This window comes from Anguilla anguilla, chromosome 6, assembly GCF_013347855.1.
Source record: "Anguilla anguilla isolate fAngAng1 chromosome 6, fAngAng1.pri, whole genome shotgun sequence".
Classification (NCBI taxonomy): domain Eukaryota; kingdom Metazoa; phylum Chordata; class Actinopteri; order Anguilliformes; family Anguillidae; genus Anguilla; species Anguilla anguilla.
The window spans coordinates 33,429,164-33,451,025 of NC_049206.1; the positions used below are offsets into that span (position 1 = coordinate 33,429,164).

The window sequence follows — 21,862 nt, forward strand, 5'->3', positions numbered from 1 at the left end:
ATAGCTGACTACACTCCAGCCTAGGTCTGTTTCCTGGCCAAATGGCTCATTTTCTTTACCAGGCACAACTTCTCTTGGAAAGAGAGCATGAGGACAGTTGTATCCAATCAGGAGGCCAACATCACAACTCTGTTGAGGAGCAATCTCATCTGCGATGTGGTCAAGGTGAGGCCATGCCCTTGCAGTCTCTGGCATGGGAATATGATCTCTGTTTGCAGGAATGAACTCTTGTGAATAGGTTGCTGGCAGAGGGATTTTCTTGTTTGAGTAAAATCCTCTAATTTGTAGACCAGTCAGCTTCCAACAGGGTACTATTATGTTTCTTGAAGCCATTGTAGAGCGCTTCAATTGCACTGGTTTCTTGTACCGAGAGCTTCTGCTGTCTCTTCAAGGATGAAGGTAGTGTCGCTCTGTGTGTCAAGGACCGAGTACACAAGAACTTCACAATCTGGCTCACTTATGGTTTCTGCCCGTGGCGGATGGGTTCCCCCTCTGAGTCCGGTTCTGCTCAAGGTTTCTTCCTGTTATCAGTCAGGGAGTTTTTCCTTACCACTGTTGCCCTCGGCTTACTCTTTGGGGGCTGGTTCTCTGTAAAGCTGCTTTGTGACAAAGCTCCTTTGTTAAAAGCGCTATACAAATAAAATTGATTGATTGATTGCTTGATTATGGTTGACACCCATACTGGTATGATTGGTGTTCTTAGTGCCCTGTATGACTCTATTTGAGCTTGCCTCACTTGACGCTCTTGTCCCTCTATCTTGTGGGGACTGCGTTTTCCTCTCCTTTGGCTTCTCTCTTTCTCTTGACCTTTCTGGCTTTGATGACTCCCTTTCCTTTGTGCGGTCTTCGTGTAGACAAGTTGGGGACTTCTTCTGGCATAGGTCACAGCTGTTCCTGTTCTCACAGTCCCTTGAACGATGACCAGATTTCAAACAGCCGAAGCACAACTTCTTCTCTTGAATGAACTTGTGTTGCTCATTGACTGTCTTCTCCATAAATTTACGACACTTGTGGAGACTATGACCCAGCTTCTCACAGAAGACACAACTTGCAGCAGCAGTTGTCTCGCCTGAGGTGACTGCCAACATCTTTGCTCCTGAGCCTCGATAGCTTGGTTTCAGAGCATGAAGGGATGTTACAGGATTGCACGCGATCTTGGCTTCTCTCGTGAGAAACTTCACAACGTGACTGAAGGTAGGGAACGTCTTAGTTTCTTCTTCGACTTCTATGACTTTTCCTATTCCATTTTTAGGTGAGCCAATCAGGAAGCTTGGTGAGAATTTTTTTGGTTTTCGTTGCAGTCGAGTACCTCAAGGCTCTTAATCTGAGGCATTGCAGCTTCGCAGCCACGGAGGAAGTCCACAAACTCTCTAAGTTCTAGACTGTCCCATGAGCCTATCTTTGGCCATGTGTTAAGCTTGTCTCTGAAGGACTTGGCAATGATGAATGGGTTTCCATACCTTTCTTATAGAAGGGCCCACGCTGCATGATAGGCTGACTCACTGTGCCCAGCAGAAAGTAACTTTCAACCTTCTTTGCTGCCCCACCAACATATTTTCATAGGTAATAAATCTTCTCAGTCGCTGGAATGTTCGTTCTATCTATCAGAGTCCGAAAGGAGATCTTCCAATCATTGAACCTCCTGGTCCAAGCAATGGTACTATCCCGCCTGGACTACTGCAACTCTCTTCTGGCTGGACTACCGGCATCTGCCACCAGACCCCTGCAACTCATTCAGAATGCTGCAGCTCGTCTGGTCTTCAACCTCCCCAGACACTCCCACGTCACTCCCCTGCTCACTACCCTCCACTGGCTGCCTGTTATAGCTCGCATCAAATTTAAAACATTGGTCCTAACATACCAGGCAGTCAAGGGATCAGCCCCAGCATACCTCCACAAGATATTCAAACCCTACATACCAGCCAGACCCCTCTGTTCTGCTATCTCCGGATGCCTGGCACCTCTCCCTCTTCGCACCTGCGCTTCCCGAACACGTCTCCTGTCTGTTCTGGCCCCACGATGGTGGAATGACCTCCCCGTGGAGGTCAGAACAGCTGAGACACTGACCCACTTCAAGTGACGACTGAAGACTCACCTCTTCAGGCTGCACCTCTCCCCATCCCACCCTACCTCCCTGAAAATGACTGTAAGCCTAGGGTTGTAACTAGGTAGCTGTTTTGTAGGTGACTTAGTTAATGCACCTGTCTTAACTACTGCTTGTATTTTTGCATAGACTGCGTTGTTGCTGTTCTCGTTTGTGTTAGTGTTAAACAGTTTAACCTTCAGGGTCCAAGTTGAACTATGCATTTGTTCCCTGCACTTGGACCGGTACTTCTCTCTAGGGTTTTCGACACACTTTTTCCTGGTTATGGTTATACACTTTGTTGTACGTCGCTCTGGATAAGAGCGTCTGCCAAATGCCTGTAATGTAATGTAATGAACCTAAGCGGGTCTCCATTGAATGTCACTGGTTCTGGTATGGGAAGGCGGTTCGCCATTCCCATGTCTAGAGGAGTGAGGAAGTGAGCGACTGTATTTGAGTTCCTCTGTCTCTTTCAGAGATTTACAGCCATGCAGTAGTTCTCTCACCTCGTCTTCTGAATCTTCAATTTGCTCATACACTTGCATGTGTGCCTTGGCAGGGTTCAGTTTCTTGAGTGCCTACAGGTGCTCTAGCTCTCAGCACTTGTCTTCTAGTGGCTTTTGTCTGACAGCATTCTTGACCTCTGTTTTAGCTCGTAGCCAAGCCTCCTCTTCTTCGCTCTCTAGGTGTCGTCTCCTAGCTTCCGCTTCTTGCTCTGCTCGTCTCTGCTTATCTTCAGCTTCAAGCCTGTGAAGCTCTTCTAAATGTCGCTCTTGCGCTTGCAGGACCCTTGAAGTTGCTTTGTTAGCATCAACGTCAGCAGTGGCCTCTTGTATCTTTACAGATGCCAAGCTTGAGTATGTGGAGGTGGCCCTTGAGATGCTGCGAGAGTGGGTGGAAGCCTTTAAGCTCTGTGAGGACTTGACTTGAAGATATGGACGAGAGCACTGTTTCATTGTCATTCAAGCACAGATCTTCCCTCTGGTGACCTTTACCTTCTTCTCATCCTTCAAGACGAGACTGTGCTCTCTCAAATATCTTTCGTGTAACTGCTTTGCAAGTGTCAACTCTGCGGCGTGTGTCATAGTCAGGATTGTCAATTTGGCTCAAGTCGTCATACACACGGTATAGCTCTGTTGATGCACTACTGACTTTAGAAGTTCTTGCAGCATGTCGTTGGAACAGTGTCCAATCAGTGATCCTAGAACATCCTTAATAAGAGCCTTCCACTTCTCATAACTGACCTTGAAACGATTCTGAAATCTTCTCAGCTTTTCATTATGCAGTTCTTGGCCCTTTTCAGTGAATTTGCGATCCCTTTTACTTCTTTGTGGCTCTTGCTGTGATGTTTCATGAGTGGTGACCTTCACTCACTGCTGGTTGTGCCTCTGGACTTGCCTGTATCTCTTGCTGCTGCTCTTTCGACTGAGATGAAGGGTTGATGGTTGTAAGGTGTTGCTGTGACTGTGCAATTGTATCTACACTCACCTATCTCTGACATTTTAAGTATGGTTTGATTTGTTTCAATTTAGTCTTTGATCAATAAACTTGCTTGTAATCAATAACTCACTGTTATGATCCTTTGCTGTAGTTAAAATCTCCGTTCAACACTTTAAGTAAATACATATATCAACAGTTGCAACAAAAGTTGTAGAAACACAAGTCCAATAACCAAAAATGTACAGATTAACCTGTGCTATAAAGCTGTATGCTAATTTCTAATATTGTTTCTTAATAACATTTTATGTTCAATGTAATGTTATTACTTTAAGAAATCTGCGTGTTCACCTTTAATATTGTTTCTTTAATAAAGCTATACCCATACAGTAGAGCGTTCACGATATGCCGTTTGATTTATACTGTCATAGCAGCCACCGTACTTGCTACTGCGCATGTGCACACGGAGGTGGATCAGAAAGCTCTCATGTTACAGCTAATGTTTTGTCCTGTCAATCCGTTATGTTATAGCAATAAATATTATTAAGTTTATAAAGTGTTCCCTCCGTATCGTGATTCAACATGATGTCAGAAGTAAATGCAGACATAATGGACTATACAAGTTTTAAAAAATAATAAGGAAAATCAACTTACCGATTGAGTGAGGAGAACTAGTTAACAAGCTAACATTGCAAACTAGCACTAGCAATGCATGTGCAGTATCGTCATGGCAGACGGATTCCGCAGACCCAACCCTCTAGTCTTTGATGGGAATGTCGCAGAGAACTGGTGAACATGAGTATGACATTTTCGTTGCGGCAGCACACTTTGACAAGCCAGCCCGCACACAGGCGTATATTCTAGTCAATCTGGCAGGATCGGAAGCTATTGAACGCATGAGATCATTCGTATACGCGGCGGAGGTATGAGCACCTGGTGAAGGAGGGGCCATCATCACTCTCGCCGAGTCAAAGGAGGACCCGGAATGTTTGAAGAGGAAATTTCGGGAGATTTGTAATCCTCAAACTAACATTACGATGGAAAGGCACAAGTTCAACACAAGGTGTCAAAACCAAGGTGGGACAGTTGAATCATGTGTCACTGATTTAAGGATCAAAGCAAAGAGCTGTAATTTTGGAATATTGCAAGATGAACTCGTCAGAGACTCATAAATAATGACGTCTGAGACTAATGACGTCTAATGACGTTTGCTGCGTGATAGTGAATTGACTCTGACTAAGGCTATATCTGTGTGTCAAATACACAAGCTGTCAGAACAGCACACAAAGACATTATCATCACCACAAACGTCCACTAATGTTGACAGTGTGCAATACAGATTCACAAGGAAACAGAGATTTGAGACAAGACAGAAATCACAGTCAGAAAGGAATGCACAGCATATCAAAATTGTAACAATTGTGGAGGCAGCCACGCAACTAAGAGAGATAATTATCCTGCATATGGTCAACAGTGTCACACATGTAAGTAATGGAACCATTACAAAAAATGTTGCAGATCAACACAGCAGCGCCCTAGCACACAGAGATATAGGAAATCTGTCAACCAACTAGGACCAGACCAAGCCACAAGTGGTAGCGATGATGAATCATTCTATGTTGATGGAATAACACTGGAGAACGTTGACAGAATAGACTCTCATGCAAAAGAGAAAAGTGAAGCACTGTTCATGTTAATGGCAAGCCTATCGAAATGAAAGTCGATACAGGAGCAAGATGCAATGTCATATCATATGATGCGTTCAAACGTGGAGAAAGGAGAAGAAATAGATTGTTCAAGAATCACCAACCTGGTTGCATATAGAGGAAATATGATTGGTTGTCCTGTCATATTTCATGTCACCTGGAAGGCCAGCCATATACATCGTAGAAAGAAACGTCCAGCCACTGCTAGGCTTACCCGCATGTCTACGCATGGAATTAGTAACACTGAACAAGGAAGTTCATCAACTCAGTGTGATTGTCAATGCCAACCTGCCCCACCATATCTTCACGGAGTATGCTGATCTTTTCAAGGACGAACTTGGGAAGCTACCAGCTACATACTCTATGAAACTAGATCCAGATGTTCAGCGCGTCGTCCGTCCAGCGTGCCGTATTCCGGTAACCATGCAGGACAGAGTGAAGGTGAAGCTTAATAGGATGAAGGACCTAGGCGTCATCACTCCTGTTTCTGAGCCAACAGAATGGGTGTCATCCATGGTGGCCAAAAACAAAAAGCAAACCGATAACCGATTGACCCCAGGGATCTCAACATACCATTGAAGCGTCCCCACCACCCTATGCGTACTGTTGAGGAGGTCGCATCACAAATGACAAACGCAACAGTGTTCTCAGTCTTGGACGCCAAGAGCAAATTTCCTTGGACAGTAAGTCATCACTGCTAACTACTTTTAGCACACCCATTGGCCATTACAGATTCCTTAGGATGCCATTCAGAATAAATGCAGCCAGCGAGGTGTTCCATCGCTCAATGGAGCAGATATTCGCCAGATACCCATGCTATCATCCTTGACGACATCCTCGTCGGAGGCCGCAGTGAAGCAGAGCATGACATAAACCTGATGAAGGTGCTCGACTGCGCGCGTCAAGTGAATCTGAGACTCAACCCCCTCAAGTGCAAATTCCGGCTGGCTGAGGTCAGCTATGTCAGTCATGTGTTCACTAGTGATGGCCTAAAAGCGGATCCATCCAAGATCAAAGCAATCATCGAAATGCCTGTCCCCGAGGACATCACAGCACTCCAGCGCTTCCTCGGCATTATCAATTATCTTAGGAAGTTCATCCAGGACTTCAATGAACTTTCAGCTCCACTGAGACAACTCACACGTAAAGACACAGCGTGGTGCTGGCTGAAGCAGCACCAGGACACATATGACACTTTGAAGAAATGCATGTTCAGTCCACCTGTCCTGTCGTCGATCGACCAGTCACACTCACCTGCGACGCTTCGCAACACGGACTTGAAGCAGCATGCTTGCAGGAAGGCAGACCAATTGCCTATGTGTGACCGGGGCTAGTGTTTCTTCACTTGTTCCTGTTTGGGATGCCATAATGGTAAAATGGTTGTATGTTTTTCCCACCCCTCTTTGCTGAGTAGTTCGCCAATTAGGTAGGTTTCTATATAAGTGAAATGTACCTATCGCTTTACCTTGTTTCCTGCTCTTGTGCCTGTCTCTGTTTCTGAGAGTCTTCCTGTTTTGGTGAGAGGTACGTGTAACCGTGCAGTCTTGTTCCTCTGTTAAGGTTCAATATCCACAGCGGTGAATTCATAACTCTTTGTATTTGTAGTTTCCTGGCCTCTAGTAAATCGCGGGATCCTACTGTGAGCCAGTGGTTGATGCATATAGGTAGGTTCGGGAGACGTGCATATTTCACTAGAAGTCCGTGTTTCCACTGGCTAACAAACCCTCCGATTCATTCACAGGTATCCGTAAGCCAGAGCGAGTGATTGATTCGCCTGGCTAAGGTAATAGTAAAGTGAGGGTGTGTCTTCACCAATCAAGGTGCGTGCATTTCTGGGGCTTAAGGTAGGCTAGAGGTATGGTAAGTAGGATTGCCTTATGGCATCCGAGGTAATTATTTGTCATAGCGATTGTCCGGTTACCTTTTTATTGTTTTTTTTTTCTTTTCTTATTTCTCTTTTTTTTTTTTTAATTGGTTTTTTTTTTCTTCTTTTTTTTCTTCATTTGAATGAAGCGTTGCCATGGTCCATTGAAAACGTGAACTGCCAACAACAATCCCACACAAGACGAGTAAAATGAGATGGGGTTTTTGACTTTCTGGCATTTTATGTAATTCCCAGGACCTCTGTAGCTACTTGGGACTTGCAGTCATGGAAATAACCACATTGCCAAGTGTGCTGGCACAGCTCTGGTAGATTTTGAGTACAGCTTAAATTCTAAATGAAACATGCCAAAAGCTTAATCCCAGTGGTGTGCTGCAAATACATGGCACATACAATAAAAAAGTCACATAGCTTGCAGAGAAACTGATAGCATATTACAAGCCAGATGCCCATGGTTGTGCAGTGGGTAGCACTGTCGCCTCACATCAAGAAGCTTGTGGGTTCGAATCTCGGCTTACGGCCTTTCTGCGTGGAGTTTGCATTGTAGGTGATTCAAGGTGTTACCAAAAACTGACCGTTATCCCAGGAAGAAGCAGATCAGAAGTTCGTAGTAAAAACAGGAAGATTTATTACGCAGCCGGCTACGGGAACAACTCAGAGAGAAAGTTCAAAAAGGTATAGGTGGGTAATTAGTTTTATACAGTTCTCAGTAGATTGATATTTGCATATAGTGGAATTCTATTGTTGAAAGGGAGCACTGCCTCTGATTGGTGATAAGGGGCCGTGCTTCCTTCTGATTGGATCATTCAAATCCATAATGGTCATGGGGGGGCCCAGTGGAAATTCCGACAGGAATGGAGGCCCATATATGGTCATGGGGGTGGCCCTTCCTCCGGGACTTAGAATACACAAACTGGGACTTAGAATACACAAAACTGTCTGTTTCCCAACAGTCCCTCCTTTTTGACCCAACATAAAGCATATGGTGAGGTCAACTTGGTTGGCTTACAGGAAATCATAACAGTATTGTCAATTGGTCAGTTACACCTCTTACATATAGAACCCAGGCCTAAAATCCCCTTGTGGCACGCCTATGGCAACCGTGGCAAGGAAAAACTCCCAGATTTTAATATGAAGAAACCTTGAGCAGAACCCGGCTCACAAAGGGGAAACCCATCTGCTGCTGGCCGGCACTGGGCACACAGTAAGAGAGGTTGACCAATATTCTAAAAGTGTAGTAAGCATGATATATGAGAACCCACTGATAAGAGTAAGGCCGGCTGAATAATGTAAGAGTGAAAGAAAACAAAAGAAAGAATTCTACAAGCGTCGTGTACAAAGCCTATTACCAGGTACAGGCACCTCTACTTACAATGTGACAATACACACAAATACTACCTTCTAGCCATTGGGTTACATTTGTTGCCTTTTAGCTGCATTTGTTATTAGGGTTTAGCACCCAGCTATCAAGTGCTGGAGCAGAGGTGTTTACTGGTGACATCAGGAGTGATTAGAATAGAGATAGTGGTAGAGGTGTCAGTTGGATTAGTGCAGTAGGAAATGTTAGGCATTGAGTAGTTTGGTTAGAAAGTAGTCCTCCTTTTGTCACCAATATTGTGCCATTCGCTATGGACCCAGTGGCTACCTTTCACATTCAGACTATATACAACATTACGACAAAACAAAAAGTACAACATTACAACAGAACATCAAAAATGTACAACATTAAAAATGTCCTTTGTGAGGCCATCATCTAGATTCAACTGCCGCCTGCCGCGTTGGTGCACATCTTGTCCTGGAAATATGTGTCTGAATGGAGACACAGAGAGAGATAGCCCCCAGGGGCTATAAGGGTAGACGGGGATTATTGTGCCCCATGTTGGGTCTCACCCTTGTATTTTCTTAACTATTTAATGCGGAACCACACCGGAGTTCCAGTCACTGGAAGCAGCTGATGGAATCGTGAGCATGTGTGGTCCAGACCAAATTTGGATAAAATGTCATCCGATTATGTTTTTCACCAGGACCTTGTCTCCAGGTTCAACCAGGCATGTTTCTTCTTTGTCCTCAGCCAGGTCCGGTCCAGTTCTGTGATCCTGTGAAAGACACTTGGGACACAAGCCTGCAATATTCACTTAAACGGTCACTGATTACATGCAATTCCCCACCAATACACAAATCACCAGGAGTCCTTATGTGCCGACCTGTAAGAATTTCAAAGGGTGGAAGCAAATGTTAATTACTCGGTCCCGCTTTCACGGAGAGGACACCGCTGGTGGCTACGTCACCCAGTCTTATCCTAAAATGGAGAACAAATGATTAGTTAGTTTGAATTGATTAGTTAGTTTCTTGTACCAATCCCCCATTTTGTATTGGGGGTTCTTGCACTAGTCAGGAGTCTCTGATTCACCCACAAGCTCAAATGTCACAAGTCATTTAAAATCCTTCCTCAATTCTCCACATACAAGTACTTTCAAACACGTTTCCACCAAATCCCTACTTGCAATTTCCCTGTAAATCTCACTGGCTTTCCAGTGCCTAACTTCCTGCCGTGTTTGAGCAAGGTCCTCAGCGTCTCCCACAGTACTGCAGTAAAGGCAGTATACTACCTTGCACCAAAACCCTTCTCTTCTGTTCAATACTTCCGTATTTTACTTTCATCTTTCACACATACTCAAACCTTCCAATGCCACATACTAGTTCCTCCATCTCTGGCGTATTTACATGGCCTCGGTTGCCCTTAGTAACCCCACAGATCACCCACAGGTACATTCACGGTATTAACAGCAAATGCCAAAACAAAATAGCTAAGAGAAGAAGAATGGGTGGAGGAATGTTATGTAAAGGTTTTAAGAGCTAGAGTAAAAAGTGTTGCGTGTAAAATTCTCTTAGTTGCTTAGTAAGGTTAGTTTGTTGTATACCAATACCAGTCTGAGATCTCCAAGGGGACTGGTAAAGCTCCTGAATTAACTGTCCTCTGTTTCTTAACTACAGATGGTGGGGATTGGTGTTTCTGGTGTTATTTTACAGTACAGAATCACATTATAGTATTTCACCATGCCCCATAATTAATTTCTATAAGTAAAGTCAAACTGGAGTGATTCAGCTTCCATTTAATGTTAAAAACACAGAGTTGAGTATCTGGTTTGTTGTGTAAAATCTGTCACAACGTTCGTGCTGGTAATGATCCTGCCTTGTTTTGCTGTTGTGCTTTTTATTTTCGATCCAGACAAAATGTATTCAGGTACAATTTAATATTGTATAATATTTATAACTATATGTAGGGCTGATACCCCTATAGGATGATACCTTTTTTATTTATTTATTTATTTATTTATTTATTGTTACTCCCTTATCTTGGGCTCATAAATTAAGAATATTTAGGGGCTTATGGTGTCCACGTCCTTATGCTATTTCGTAAAATATATATGCGGCCTATGCCCAATAGATCACTACAATCTCTCAAAGCTTAACCAATTTCTCCACAATGCTTTGTTTCTAAAAATGGGAAGACTACCATCAATTACCACAGTCAGGAAATCACCACTGTCTCTACTCAATTCATTCCCTGAATTACCATAAGCTAAATACAGCAGCGTATCTCTAAAGGCCCATTCTCACCTTGTTCCCTAGCAGAGAACACATAGCAGCCTTCCTAACCTCTGCACTTAACCTCTCTTTCACCAATTTTAGTCCCTACAATTGAAAACTCTTCAGAGATCTGTAGATTAGTCATTATTAACAATAAACAGCTAGTACATGGGTATAAAATACTTGTCTGTAGCTACATCCCTGTGTGTAAGAGAGTTGCTAAGGGCAAGTAAAGTATGTGTCTTGTACTTTATCATATTACACAGAATATAGGAGACATTCCTATGTGTGTTACTATTTTATCATAAATTATTTTAACCTTACTCCATTATTTCAGGCTCATATAGTGTCCGCAGTCCTTAGGCTATTAGACCGGAACCTCAATCAGTTTATACTACTATCTATGATCATTCTATTATATTAGTTAGGTTATATATTCTGTTGACTATATTGTGTACACTTCATATAACAATCATACATTGCTGCATAGTTTTCTTTTGGAATCAAATTTAATGCCTTTTAAGACCTTTTTAAGACCTTAAATGCTGAAAATCTTATTTAGGAATTACGACTTTTTAAGGATCCACATTTTTCATCTAACTCTGTATCTAGATATAATAATATATAATTATAAATGCGCGTTACTGGCCAACACTTAGCATACGATCAAGAACAATACGAACACGAAACAATAAAGACTCGGAACAATATCAAACCCAACAATGACCCAAAACAGTATCGAAAACGCAACAATGACGTGATTCACGTCGGACACGAGTAAGCTTCTTAGGAAAAGCGGCTATAATAGCCCGCTCACCTAATACTCCAGGTACGGTACAACCTTCGTCCCCTGGACTGAGGGCCAAAAACTCAGCCTGCCTCAGCACAAACTCACAAAAACCTAAGTGAGAGACTACTCCCTTGTCTCTCACTCTAGGCCGAGGCGCAAAAACTCACTCTCCCCGGGACATAAAAACGCAGACAAGAGTACGCTTCGTAGGTATTTCTAAACCTACTACCCAAGATATGAAAATAGTTTGTCACATTGGACCGCGGGTTGAAATGTCAACCTGCCGCGGTAACGTACTCACAGATACTCAAGTTAGAGACACTCCCTTGTCTTTAACTCTGAGCCGGGGCACAAAAACTCACTCTCCCTGGGACATGAAAACACAGACACAATATGCGCTTTTTAGGTCCACTCGACCTAATACCCAGCCGTGAAAATAATTAGTCACTCTGGGCCGCAGGCCAAAAACTCAGCCTGCCACAGCTACGCAACCACGTATTCACCTTTTTTGGCGTGAAAACTCACTCTCCTCAGGTTAGGATGAACTTCACCCTGTCACAATATAGCTATATTCCAAATACATATACAGCGCTGGTACATTCAAACAGTAGCTGATACAAAATCAGTTAAAACATAACATCACAGTAGACACGTTACAAGAAGACGCAGCTTTTAACCACAAACAATTAATTGCTTCTACACCGGTCAAGTTATATTATAGGTTATGTACCACTGGGTGGAGCGTTCCAGACCTCCGTTAGTTTGCCTTCCAAACGCCTAACTATATGGTGGTAGAACAAAGTACTCGCTCCTCTTGTATCGGTCGGGGAACCCACGGAGGTCCGGAAACGAATCCACCCTGCTCGCAGCGCCAATTTGTAGGTAAATCAAGGTGTTACCAAAAACAGGTAAAATGACCGTTATCCCAGGAAGAAGCAGATCAGAAGTTCGTAGTAAAAACAGGAAGATTTATTATGCAGCCGGCTGCGGGAACAACTCAGAGAGAAAGTTCAAAAAGGTATTGGTGGGTAATTAGTTTTATACAGTTCTCAGTAGATTAATATTTGCATATAGTGGAATTCTATTGTTGAAAGGGAGCACTGCCTCTGATTGGTGATAAGGGGCCGTGCTTCCTTCTGATTGGACCATTCAAATCCATATTGGTCATGGGGGGGCCCAGTGGAAATTCCCAGGAGGGGAAACCTCAAAACCGACAGGAATGGAGGCCCATATATGGTCATGGGGGTGGCCCTTCCTCCGGGACTTAGAATACACAAACTGGGACTTAGAATACACAAAACTGTCTGTTTCCCAACAGCATGTTCTCCCTGTGTTCACGTGGGTTTCCCCCAGGTACTCCAGGTTTCCTCCCACAGTCCAAAGACAAGCAGGTAGGCTGATTGGAGGCTCTAAATTGCCCATAGGTGAGAGTGAATGGTGTGTGTACCCTGCGATAGATTGGCAGCCTGTCCAGGGTGTATTCCTGCCTCTTGCCCAATGCACACTGGGATAGGCTCCAGCACCCCCCCATGACCCTGCTCAGGATAAGCGGGCATACAGTGGGCTCCAGAATTATTGGCACCCTTAATAAAAATGAAGAAAAAAGGCTGCATATAATAAATGTTCAAACATATGGGAAAACTATATACTTCTATTTCAATACATTTACTCTCATGCTTCAATGTTTTTTGTTAAGTAATCAATTTTTTTCTGAAAACCATAGGTGCCATAATTATTGGCACCCCTAACAATTATTGTAAGTAAAATCAAACAAAATAAAATTGGCAATATAATTTTACTTAATTTAGTTCATCTCAGTCTAAAGGAACTATATGTGACGGGTGCTGGAGAAAAGGTCCGCAAGTCGCAAATCTTGAAATCGCGCTAGGAGGCAAAAAAGGTTTTTTAAATTTTTTTTTTTACTGTTTTCCATTTTTTCATATTACGAAAGTTAAAGTGTTGAAGAAGTCACTCAATAGAATAAACAACATTTTTAGGGTCACTAAATACTTATAATTTGTCAGCAAAGTCGGCTTGTTTTAGTGATTCTTACAGCCGGGTTTTGGAGGCGCGATGGGGGTGCAGTTTAATTAGCATGTTTTGTTGGCTATTGTCACTTTGTTTCGGTCAAGCCACCGCCCATAAATAAAGCCGTGTGGTTGTAGCCTATGTTTGTTTACTGTGTGAGGTTGCTAAAATGGCGGACGCTCAATCAGTAGGTGAGAGTATAAGCTTTCTAACGATGTATAACGTCTAATTTTGCTTTTGGAATAGCGTTTTATAGATTAGCGTAACCGAACATTTTCTTACCATGGCATTCGCTCTATATGGTAGCATTAAAAGCACCTAACGATACGTTGTCAACGATTTTTCGTAATTCCTTGGAAAATACCATTATTATTGAGGACTTCTGGGCATAGCTAAGCCTGTTTGCTGATAGACCTATCTGACATCGTTTTCTGGAGAATATATAACTGTCATTGATTTACTGTCTCTGTCTCCATCTACTGAACATAGATAAGATTTCATCATTGCTATGTAAGTATTACTGCTCAAAATATTTCGGTTATTATGTTATTTTAGAAATTGAGTGTCTTTAAATAGGTTAGTGGTATTATGTAATGTGGATATTTCACACTGTAATGTAAGCGTTAGTTAGTAGTGTAATGGTTTTTGTGACGCATACAACAGTGATGAGGAGAGTGTTGAAACATTGCCAAAACGTGGTGGACGGCTGAAAAATGTTTTTATATTGTCCCATTCCCATACAAGAAAACATAGGAGTGTACAGAGTATAGAAATATGGTAAATGGTAAATGGACTGCATTTATATGGCGCTTTTATCCAAAGCGCTTTACAATTGATGCCTCTCATTCGCCAGAGCAGTTAGGGGTTAGGGGTTAGGGGTAAGGTGTCTTGCTCAAGGACACTTCGACACGCCCAGGACGGGGTTTGAACCGGCAACCCTCCGACTGCCAGACAATCGGTCTTACCTCCTGAGCTATGTCGCCCCTACATAAATAGGCTACATACAAGGGTTAATTATTACACATTTAGGTACTGTGCAGCATTGTGTGACTATATGTTTGCATTATGTTTAAATTATATCTATGTTTCATCTTAAACCTTCATAAGGGGCTCATATGCTTTACAATGGACAAAAAGCATTATACTCCTTTTTGGAGAGATTTTGGATTTGTTTCTGGACCCTTAGCTATTTTAGACCAGTGTTAATAATTTAGACATTGTGGGTAGATTTGGAGATGCTGGGTACACTGCTTAGTTTTTGCTTCATAGATCTTTAGTAGTTCTACATATCCACCCTTAGATTTTATGAACTTGTGGTCAAGAAGTTTTTGATCCAGGACATGTATACTTTAACCCGCAATCTCCCAGTATTTCATTGCGAACTAAAAAAGGAGCAAATTCATTTTAGATTTTTTGCCTTGACCATTGCATTTGTGGCACTCTACGTTATATTCATAATTTAGTAAGAAATAATCTAAGCTAGTATTATAAATGGTACAAATGTATTACTTCATTTAAGACATTTTTCTAGTCTCTGTGGTATTCACATCTGGAGTTATAAAGCTTTAAATAGGGTAACCCCTAAATGGGCAAGGATTTACAGGTACTCTAGTGGGGGAGTGGTTGGGGTGGAGTTAACTAGCTATTGTTCCCACCCATTATCTCCCTGTGAGAAGTGTGAAAAGTTCAAGATCTTTCAAGGGGATTTTCTCTGCTACTTGATTTTAGGAGTACCAACATTCAAATAAGCATATCTTCTTCAACTATTTTCAATGTATGACACATCATTTGAAAGCTTATTATCTGCACTTTCGTAATCTGTAAAAAACTGAAAAATGACCTTGCCCTACTTGCGGACCAAAACACCAGCATCTGTCACATATTGTGTCATTCCATCACTTCCAGTTTCACTAGAGAATAAAAATGAGGTAACAAGCATACAAAATCCCTTTGTCATCCATCAGCATGGGAAAAGCCAAATAACTGTCAATTCAGAAGAGACCGATGGTAATTTACCTTCACAAGTCTGGTAATGGGTACACAAGAAGACATACAGGGTTAAGCATACCACTTAGCACTGTAAGGGCAATAATAAAAAGGTGTAAAACATATGGAATGGTCGCAAATTTGCCAGGAAGAGAAAGCAAGTGCATGGTGTCCCCACAGACAGTGAGGAAGATGGTGAGGGAGGCCATTAATAACCCAAGGATCACTGTTTAAGAATTTCAGAGATTGGTTTGTTTCTTGTGGTCAACAAGTCTAAAAAAACATAAAATGGCACCTCCAATTAACTCTTTGGAAGGGTGGCATGAAGACAACCCTTACTGAGCACAATAAACAAAACCAAGAATCTGGAGCTTGCCAAACCTCATTGGAATTATGACTGGAAGAGAGTGCTATTGTCAGATGAGACCAAAATTGAACATTTTGGCCATACACACCATCAATATGTTTGGCGGCAAAAGAGGTATGCATACAGGAGAAGCACCTCATACCTACGGTCAAATATGGAGGTGGGTCATTGATATTTTGGAGATGTTTTTCTGGTAGTGGTCCCGGGGCACTATTTTAGATCAATGGCACAATTCAACAAAGTACCAGGAAATGGCAGAAAATGTGGCTGTCTCTGCTAAGAGGCTAGGACTTAATCATAGGTAGATTGTCCAGCAGGACAATGACTCCAAGCATACATCAAAATCTAAACAAATGCTTAAGTGAAATTAACTTCCATGTTTTCCAATGGCCATCTGAGTCTTGAGACTTAAATTCCATCAAAAACCTGTGGTCTGAACTGAAGGTCCATAAGTGCAAACCCAAAGATATCAATGATTCTGAAAAGTTCTACATGGAGCAATGGTCAAAAATCACAAATTATAGGAAAAGGCTCATGGCTGTCATCTTTGCCAGGGGTGTTTTCACAAAGCATTAAACCAGGGGTACCAATAATTGTGGAACCTGTTTTTTGGGGAAATATTTTTTTTAATTAAAAAATTTAAGACTGATTAATTCCAATGAATCATTAATCAAGCACACTAGTTTACACATGTTGGAAAATAAAGCTTATGTCAATAACTGTATTATTTTTTAGTTTAGCTATTTTTTTTTTTTTTGTAACATATAGATTATTATCTGTGTCATTTATTATATGCAGCCTTTTTTCTTCATTTTTATCATGGGTGCCAATAATTCTGGAGCCCACTGTAGAAAATGGATGGAAAGTTGCTGAGTCTCCTATTTCATCCTGTTGTATCGTACAGTAAAGTGTACAAATGGATTGACGTTTCCACTTAAAGCTCATATGGGAGGAATGTTTCATAATTTTCAACTAATTAAGTTGTTAAAATGACTTAGTAAGTCCTATACATCACTTAGCAAGTCATTAAGTTAACAACTTAATTATTTTAAACAAAAAAAAAAAAAAAAAAGATCTTAACAATGGCCACACAAGTTTGGTCATTTTGGTCATTTCACTCCCCTTAAAAATGTTCTTTCACCTTGCGCTTCAGGGTTCCCATAATACAGTGTGGGTAGCAATTTCTACACTTTTTAGGAACCAATCAAAATAATTAGAATCGTTAGAGCCAATATATAACTAAACTCATTAGCATAACCATCTCATTAGCCTATCAGCAAACAAACAAGTGGCAGCTCTCATCTCTTTGTTGGTATTAGTTTACAAGATAAAGCCTGACTGTGATTCCCTGCAAGGAATTTATTAATCCATAATCATCACCGTTTCATGGATGAGACTGCAGGGATATAGACATCGTAGAATGAGAAGCGTCTCCTGCTTATTGCACAGCCATTACTCAGATGACAAAGCGCTCACTGACGCAGCGGGACAGAGTTCATCCGAGCTTGGCCCTCAAGGATGAATACTCATCATGCATTTGGCAGGTATGTCTCTATACTTACTGCTGCAAAGACAGGAATATAATTGTATTTTACTGTGTAAAATGTACCAGTAAAGCCCATTAGAAAGACTATCAGATGGGGTCTCCTGAAAGAGTTAACCCCCTGTTATTCTGGAAGCTATGAGACAAAATATAAACGGGGTGATGGTGGGTGTGACAGAGTCACCTATTTTCAGGTGCCCCTAATTTCTCTTCCACAGGTTGCCTTATATATAGTACACTTGTATATAAGCAATCTAGCCACTCTTAGAAGGGAAGTGAAAATAAATTTTCACTGTGAACCTTCATTTCTCAGATTATTTGTATCTAGTCCTATGTCCTTTCACAAACTGAAAGCTTTTGGAGATCTGAAAGCTTTTGCAGAGTTGAAAGCCTTTGGAGAGACAAATTTGAAAACTGCAGGATTTTAAAGTTAATAAGTTGAATAGAGCTTGCAATTGTCCAAGCTTAACTGAAACTGAATACCAAAAAAACTGAATTTCAAGGGTAAAGTTTTTGAAATTCAGATTCAAATCACAGCATTTGAAGCATTTTAAAGCCTTACAATTCAATTTAAAAACAGTACATACAATTTCAATTTATGAAAATTCATTTATTAAATCCAAATGCAGTTGTCTGGTGACATAATATTTACTTCATACTACAGTACCAATCAGACCTGGGTCAAATATGAATTTGTTTTGGATTCAAATACTTTTCTGTGCTCTATTGATCTTTCCTGGCAAAACTGAGCCTGCCAATATGACCAGGTGGGGTTTGCACTTTTTGAGAGCACTTCATGGGTTCCAATACACCAGACAAGATCAGTAAAGCATAGTATTTGAATCCAAAGCAAATACGTATTTGACCCAGGTCTGGTACCAATTTTTCATCTGCTTTCTGATCTTGTAGTTGTGCAGTCATTCAAACTAAACCACGTGGGCTTCTACAGATAATCTACAACAATACAAACAAACAATAATATGTGCTGGTATTTTCCTGTTAAATATACTTTATTTCATAAACTTACAACTGATTTAAGGACAAGAACATTTTTCAAAATTAAAATTAGAATGAAATAATTACATTTATGTTAAAAAAAAAAGCTGTAAATATGGGAAAAAAACATTTTATAGAAGGAAAGAACATGGCAAAGAATAGTTTTTGCTAAAATATGATAAACAAAGTTGTTCAGTTACAGAGTCATAAAAATGTCACACTGTGCGCAGTGATCCTCCTTTTTTTACGGTCTATCACTTCATAGTGTGAGTAAGCCAAAGCCTTTCATTATTCTTTTTTACCATAGTGCAGTCCTGCTTCAAATGAAGGTGAGCCAGGAGATACTGAACTGACCTCATGATTTCCAGAAGGTTAAACCAACAACTGCCTGTCATACTATTTATCGCATGTAGAGCATGCTGAACTAGGAACCCTTCGTATCACTTTCGCTTTCCCAGTATAGCTTTGTTTGCTACCAGTTAACTGAAGCAGGTAGTCATTGTCTTGTAACACATGACTGCATGGGCTACACCTTGTGTTTGCATAAAGGTGTCATGTAGAAAAGTTGTTAATAAACAAAATGATGTTTGGATAAAAAGCAGTTCTACAAAAAGGTCATAACTGAGAGAAATGTACCATCCCCCATGCTCAAATTGCCCAGTCAGTAAACCGCCCAGACCCCACTCATTGCAGGAGCTTCACCATGTAGGGCCCCTCCAGCACGTAGCCCATCTTCCTGTAGTAATTCCTGGTTCCCACACCTAAACAGAAGCACATTAATATTTTAGGATTTATCAACAATTTGTCTCTACAAAAATAATCAATCCTTAATGGGGCGGTACAAAACAGTTTAAGGTTTACAAAAGAGAAAGAAAACCGAAAAGTTTTTAAAAATTTGGGAATCGGGTCCCCTAAAAACAGAGGTTTATAAAACGGTCTTATAGAGGCTTGTGGGGGGGCGGGGTGGTTATGATACCAATGTCTGTAATTAATTAACTTAAATCCTTTTCATCATACAGCTTTAATATGGCTAAAATAATTGCATGTGACCCTGGAGCCCTGCTATGATGACAGGGAACAAACTCTGCAGTTTCAAAACCAATGCAAATATCACAAGTGGTCTACAATTACCATGGGGTCACAAAATACTGCTATGTTATGCCATTAATATGTTGTTGATACCCCCTAAAAATCAGGTTTAAAAATGTTCCCATGACTTTTTCAGTGCAGTGATCGTGACACAAGACCACTCATCCTGTTGGTAATTTTGAGATGTGTGCTTTTATAATTTGATGGCTGTTGAATTTATTAAATTTGAATGACTCCTCAAAATTCTGATGAATTGTCCATAGACTTAACATGGAAGAGACACAATGCGTACTTATAAATCAGGCTTGAATAACAAGTGTTTTATCTAGAGCCACCGCACATAGACAGCGGATAGGCAAACTGGGAGTAGCAGCCAGTCATGCTGATTTCATCCAAAGTGGCGAGCACTCAACACGTAACCAGATGTATCCAGTAAAGCAAGGGGTGAAATCACATAACTAGCTAGCCATTTCAGTTAATGTTAGCTACTATACACTGTCTTTTGCTAGCGGTTGGCTTAACAATTAGTGGGGCGACTAATGTTATCTTTTCAGTAGGATCTTTTGAACCTGCGGGTATTACGTGGTATGATGTATGAACGCTCTACATTTTTTATTAATCAAGGAAATGCTTTTTGTAGTTATTATATTATCACTATGGCTAGGTGTCTGTAACAGAAAGTACTGGTTGAAATATTGGTCACATAGCCATGGAAAAGTTGTTGAAAATCATAGAAAACCGAAAAAAGCAGCAAAATTATATTTATTAAAACAATTTATTAAATAAATTAATACACTATAAGACCAAAGGTCTCTGGACACCTCTTAGTCTGGGGCTGTTTTTCATGGTTTTGGCTAGGCCCCTTCATTCCAGGGAAGGCAAATCTTAATGCTACAGCATACAAACACATTCTAGATGATTCTGTACTACCTGAACAGTTTTGCGAAGGCCCTTTCCTGTTTCGGCATGACAATGCCCCTGGACACACAGCGAGCTCCACATAGAAATGGTTTTGTGGAGAACCTGACTGGCCTCCACAAAGCCTTGATCTCCACCCCATCCAACACCTTTGGGATCAATTGGAAAACCAACTGTGAGCCAGTACCCAATCAGTTTCTGACCTCACTAATGCTCTTCTGGCTGAATGGAAGCAAAACCCTGCAGCAGTGCTCCAAAATCTAGTATAAAGCCTTCCCAGAAGAGTGGAGATCTCTTTTTTTAGCAGCAAAGCGCGGACCAACTCCATATTAATGACCATAATTTTGGATGAGATATTGGATGTCAGGTGTCCAACATACTTTTGGCCATGTAGTGTACCTCAATTTAATTGTGGGTTAATTGTCCCATTAAATATGCACGTATATGGTCATAACACAAACTAGAGTGGTATGGACTACCTAATGTTAGCCCATATGTTTCTGTGAAAATCATAGCCAAAATGATCTAACGTATGTCAACGATCGAAAAAGATGTAGTGACCCCGATCACTAGGGGTAAAAAAAAAAAAAAACACATGATAATGTCGCAGGAGAACAAAGCCAGGTAAGAAAAAAGAAAAAAAAAAAGAAATGGTGTTTTAATGAGAACTGGAAGGTCGATTATGATCATAACATAACATAACATAAGGCGAGAACAGGCCATTCAGCCCAACACCGCTCATCTATCCCTACCACTAAACTGTACTTAAAGTAATAATCTCGAAGATTTTCATTAAAATAAATGTCTGTTAAGTCACTATCTATTGACAAAATTAGGTAAAACAATGGTGATTAAGCATATTATTATATTAATTAATATTATTATTATTATTATTATTTATGATTAAAGAACTGGGCGTCTGTGGTGACATTCCCGGGAAAAAATCACAAGTGGTGCATAGTTAGTGACGCATTTTCCATCACCCATCAGTGGTTGGTCTGCCAGAGAGGGTAGGCGGAGCTAACGCAACAGGCTTGCTCTTCAACTCACTTGTGTGTGAGCGGCATACTGTTTTTTCCGGTGTCTGCCAGCGTTACAATAACAGAGAAGGAGGGGGGGTGGTTATGGAACCCTAAAAAGTTTTTGTGTAACATGAGAGGTCATATTATTTGTTGATGTAGATTTCGTATTACATTTGATGATAATGTAACGTTACTAAATTACATAGCTATTTGCACAGCTAATGCTAGCTACCGGACCATGTCAAGAAAGGCAACATTAGTTTAGACAACGTTGCGCACAGTATCCATCTCTCATATCAGGTAACGTTGCATTAGCTAGCTAGCTAATGTAAATAACACAATCTAATGTCAGCTAACAATTATAAAAAACGTTAGCTAACGCTACCGACCGGTACCGACCTCGCAAATTGTCTCTCGAATGCAG

The 21,862-nt window shown here is 41.1% G+C and overlaps 1 protein-coding gene across 1 annotated transcript in view; it reads right to left on the reverse strand.

Annotated features, from left to right (window-relative positions):
• Nucleotides 1-18,002: 18,002 nt before the first annotated feature.
• elp3 (elongator acetyltransferase complex subunit 3) overlaps nt 18,003-21,862 on the reverse strand; it is a 188,567-nt gene continuing 184,707 nt past the window's right edge. The window contains exon 15 of the mRNA XM_035421321.1: nt 18,003-19,170. Within this exon, the coding sequence (XP_035277212.1) occupies nt 19,094-19,170 (77 nt within the window). The 3' untranslated portion in view covers nt 18,003-19,093. The remainder of the gene's footprint in view (nt 19,171-21,862) is intronic.